We start from the raw sequence: 4,840 nt of genomic DNA, 5'->3' as shown, positions 1-4,840 counted from the left end.
CGCCCGATGCTGACCCTTATCATTTTACAGCACTTCTCGATGGTGGCGCTGCCGTCGATGTTATTTCGACCGCCCTCCTCGATCGTTTGCATATTCCCTTATCCGCTATTGACAGCTCTATTCGTATCCCTGTCTGTGTTGCCAATGGAGTTCACTTACAGACTCTCGGCACTATTTCTCTTACTTATTCAATTGGCAAACATTCATTTACCGATCATTTCAATGTGCTGCCTTCTACATTATCTACATGTATCCTTTCCCTTACTTGGCAAACTCGATATGGACTTGTTTTTCATGCCCGCACCCGTGAAGTATGGATTGAAATTTCCAACAAACAACAACTCGTCCGTCTTCCGACATGTGAAATGGTTCCCCTCAATTCCCTTACAGCTCCCCACTCCTTTGCGCAAGTTACTTTCCTGTCATTGACCGACGTTTTTGCTTCTCAACAACAAGACACCGACGAGGATGATTGGTTTCTTTGCGTCTTCCACGTTGATTCATCCTCCACGCCAACGTCAGCCAATTCTTCTTCTTCAGCTCGTTCTCGAAATCGCGTCAACCATGACTGGGACAGATTTCTTCCTCTCTTCGAGATGCATTACAATTCTTCCATCAAACGTTCAACAGGCCTTGCGCCATTCGAGATCATTTATGGCCGCAACGTCAAAATTCAACTGGCTCTTCCTAACCTTTCCAACTCGTCTGACGATCCTGACGACATTCGCGAAGCCATCCAAGTGCACATGGAAGCCGCTCGCGATGCCCTCGATCACATGGCTCGTTCAACTGAACAGACCCTTGACCAACACCGTCGCCCTCACAGTTTCAACGTCGGCGATCTCGTGTGGCTCTCAACGACGAATATTCCAATTACCGACAGCTTCCCCAAGCTCCGCCCTCGTTTTATTGGTCCCTTCAAGATCCTCTCCTTTGTTTCTGACAACACTGTTCATCTAGAACTGACAGATCGCTTTCGTCATCTTGAACACAGCGTCTTCAACCTCAAGTGGCTCCGCCATCGCGATCCCAACTTCGAGCTTCGCGTCGATCGACCGGATTCTCTTTCGACAGCTCAAGGACTCGAATACGAAGTGGAACAGATTCTCGACAAACGTCAACGTGGTCGTGGTATCCAATATCTTGTTCATTGGAAAGGCTATCCTAATCCAGCTGATCATTCCTGGAAATCAGCTTCTGAACTTACCAAGAAATCTTTGGTATTCGTGATTTAATTCAACAATTTGAATCTTCTTTACTAGCTCAAGCGTCACCTTCCCGCCGCTCTTCTTCCTCTTCCTCTGCAGATCCTTAACTCAAGATTCTGCTGAGCGAAGTCAACGACAGGAGGACCTTCTTGTCGTCTCGCAGTGGGAGCGATGTTGTATTCTGGACTCATACCGGACCCCCTTGGGCGTAGCGTAGGGAAATAGGATGACGATGCCAGACAGCTGCTCTGATGCTGCTGATCTGATGACTGTGTGTGCTTTATAAACAGAGATCCTAAGATCATCTGAGCTCAACGTCTTACGCAAGGTTGTGTATACAACACCATCAAACACCATCATCGCAAAACAAACTTCCATCTGCGAATTGCCAGCACGGTTTGTCAGTGGAAGAGTCTATTGGATAGCGTCTAGTCATCTCACTGCGGAAGGCGACAGGTTCAGTTGAATCGTAGGAGATAGAGTCATGATGGCCATGTGTGTCGTTTATCTATTCGAGCAAGCTTCTACAGCATCGTGACGAATGTCCTCATCTCCAACGCAAAGATCGCCTATAATTGCAAAACAGGAATTCTGACGATTCTAAAGTCTTGGAAGCACAATCTTGAATTCTGACGATTCTAAAGTCTTGGAAGCACAATCTTGAATTCTGACGATTCTAAAGTCTTGGAAGCACAATCTTGAATTCTGACGATTCTAAAGTCTTGGAAGCACAATCTTGAATTCTGACGATTCTAAAGTCTTGGAAGCACAATCTTGAATTCTGACGATTCTAAAGTCTTGGAAGCACAATCTTGAATTCTGACGATTCTAAAGTTCTCTGCTTCTGTCGCGTCCTCCCAGATTCCAACTGCTCCCTTGGCGCTGCTCTTGCGATTGACTACGTATGTTGCGGAGCGAAATTTATCCATCCCTTTGGCCTCCGCATCGCATCCTCCTTCGAAAGCATCATGATATACTGAATGACTCCCCTCATTTCACTCTCCTGCTCCTGGCTTGCCTTCACTCCCTGAGATGCGAAGCCTTGATCTCGTCCCCAGCAGGGCATTTCCTCATGCCCTGAAGGTACCACGAACACAAAGTTTACCCTCTCAAACTTGTTCTTGGCTCGCAGAGCTTTCAAGATGCTGAGTAATGAATCCACTTTGATAGGATGTTTCCCCGCCCGTGTTATCTGGAACATGTAGAGAACCCCGCTAGCAGACAATGACAGCGCATCCATGCAAGCGAGGTTTAACGCCTTTGGCTTACAGTATGCATTCGGCATGATCACCCACTCCTCCAAGTCTCTGATTGATGACGCAAATTCAATGTACGGTTGCGATCTATTCAAGCTCAGCTTTTCGACCCGTTTCCATCGCCCGCCCTTATCCTTCTCCAGCCTTCGCAGATTGTATATTCCTCCTCCCTTCAGCACCTCATGCGCAACGTGTTCAAAAGCTACACCTGCTGCTGACTCATAGCCAGAATTAGGACTCGAAAAAGCAAAGTCGACAACATGATCCCAGTCGCTTTTCACAAGGGCCTGAAATATCATCGTCGCGGCCTTCGTCGAGCATATTCGAGCGGTAAACGATCTGTAGTCAGTGCTGGGGGAAATGTGAATCAGCTTCGACGGCATCCTCAGGTCTTCATTCACTGCTGCATCCATCTTCCTCTTGAGAGATGACACTGAATCTAATCCCGCAATAGCCTGCTGAAGTGTCTCTAAAGGTTTCACGACGATGTTTCTAGGCACATTGCCCCAATCCTCTATGATCTTCTCTGCTTCACTGACGTTAATACGATTCCTGTGCATATCGATGAAGAGTGACATCTCCTCGTCTGACCACAACGGCAAGAAATATCGCTGCGATCCATGATTCAAAATGTCCTTAAACTTTCCAAGCTTCGGTGAAGAAATTATGATGCTTTTCGCGGATTGTGATCTCACATACTTCCCCTCGTCTCTGTACAGGTCACAGATATACCAGCCCCTAAACGTTCGAACAAAGTGTTGCGCTGCAGATTTATCTACGATCAGGCCCCATGCTTCGCCATCGAAGTACCAATAATCACGCCCTATCTGATACACTACTTGCTCACCAGGCCGGAGAAGCTGAAGAAGTAAGAAGTATGCAAAGCAGGACTTCCCGATCCCTGGAGTACCTGTGAGGATCATTGGATCGCATGTTTGTGTCGACTCCTTGTCCTTGAGAGTCTCTGGGTCCAAATCGAATTCCATTGCAATCACCCGCCTCATCTCCAAGTAGCACTCTCGTATGAAGAGCTTGTTTCCAAGTGTCTTGTGGCCTCCTAAGCATGCGGAGAAGCTGACGTATTCATTAGCCAATAAAACCTTTCCTGCGCATGCGGTAGTCCAGAGATCTTTCAAGAAACTTAGCATGCCAACTAGCATCAGTCCTGTTAGTACCCATGATAGCCACATTCAATTCTGTTTCACCTTCAGGTCTTGACACACTGTCTCTAAGTTGCACAGGACGTGGAATAAGCCTCTCAACCTGCTTATCCTTGTCCAAAAGCAGCTTCTCCCTGTCTAAAAGCCGCTGCTGGTACGCTACAAGCTGCTGCTGGTACGCTACAAGCTGCTTCTTGTCCTCTACAAGCTGCTTCTTGTCCTCTACAAGCTGCTTCTTGTCCTCTACAAGCTGCTTCTTGCCTCCTTCAGCGTTGGGTCATTTTGATCGTCCATCCTTGTCAACACACCTTTGATCTCTTTTTGTACACCTTTGATCTCTTTTTGTACACCTTTGATCTCTTTTTGTACACCTTTGATCTCTTTTTGTACACCTTTGATCTCTTTTTGTACACCTTTGATCTCTTGTTGTACATCTCCGATCTCTTCAATTTTCCTCTCTTGTTGTTCTCCCTCGATTTCTGATTGCACCCCCTCGATCCCTTCGTCCTGCTTTGTCAGAATCTCGAGATCAAGAATGTTGGAGCTCCCCTGCATGACGGCATTTGTGAATTGTTTTCTTAATTTTTTGCAATTCTTATCTGCAGCGTCAATGGCTATGTCATAGACACTCAACATGTGTGGAGCTCCCTCTTGAACAGAAGCGTTCTTCTCATCTCCGCCATCATTTCCTCCCCGTATCCCAAGACAAGAGCGCTGACAAACAGCACTCTGCTCGCGATGGAACCGAGTCCACTGAAGGCAACACAATCCCTGCAGTAACAACACAAGTTCAAAAAGCTTTTATCTAGCACTGAGGATTATGCCTACCTCTGAGCTCGAAATGATAATTGAGCTCAACCAAAGGAATCCAAGAGGCGACACGAGCGACATGGCACCCAAGACGCACTTTCCCCCCTGCTGGCAAAGAGCAAACTTAGGCTTGACAAGAAGGCTTGTTTGACGTGGACGTTGCCTGTAATCCCATCTGCCTCTGCCTCTGCCTGACAGTAATTCGGGCGAAGCTGCCTCTGCCTCTGTCTCTGTCTCTGTCTCTGTCTCTGTCTCTGTCTCTGCTCTGCTCTGCTCGGTCTCTGCTCTGTCTCTGTCTCTGTCTCTGTCTCTGTCTCTGTCTCTGTCTCTGTCTCTGTCTCTGTCTCTGCCTCTGCCTCTGTCTCTGTCTCTCAGTTTTTCTCTCACTCGCTCGCTCGCTCTCCCT

General features: G+C 47.4%; 2 protein-coding genes across 2 annotated transcripts; both read right to left on the bottom strand.

Annotated features, from left to right (window-relative positions):
- Positions 1–1,697: 1,697 nt before the first annotated feature.
- On the bottom strand, positions 1,698–2,732 carry GUITHDRAFT_155597 (hypothetical protein; the record flags this gene model as incomplete). The annotated part of the gene is given in 3 exon segments (XM_005821976.1): positions 1,698–1,774; positions 1,791–1,846; positions 2,030–2,732. A coding segment is annotated over 1 exon segment (519 nt), but the record flags the coding sequence as incomplete, so codon positions are not given.
- Positions 2,733–3,330: 598 nt separating this feature from the next.
- GUITHDRAFT_80137 (hypothetical protein) lies at positions 3,331–3,612 on the bottom strand (the record flags this gene model as incomplete). Its single annotated transcript, XM_005821975.1, has 2 exons — positions 3,331–3,417; positions 3,460–3,612. Coding segments are annotated over 2 exons (240 nt in total), but the record flags the coding sequence as incomplete, so codon positions are not given.
- Positions 3,613–4,840: the final 1,228 nt, after the last annotated feature.

The sequence above is a fragment of the Guillardia theta genome, assembly GCF_000315625.1.
Source record: "Guillardia theta CCMP2712 unplaced genomic scaffold GUITHscaffold_134, whole genome shotgun sequence".
Lineage (NCBI taxonomy): Eukaryota > Cryptophyceae > Pyrenomonadales > Geminigeraceae > Guillardia > Guillardia theta.
The sequence above is the reverse complement of the archived record's forward strand: the minus strand, read 5'-3'. Positions and strand labels throughout refer to the sequence as shown.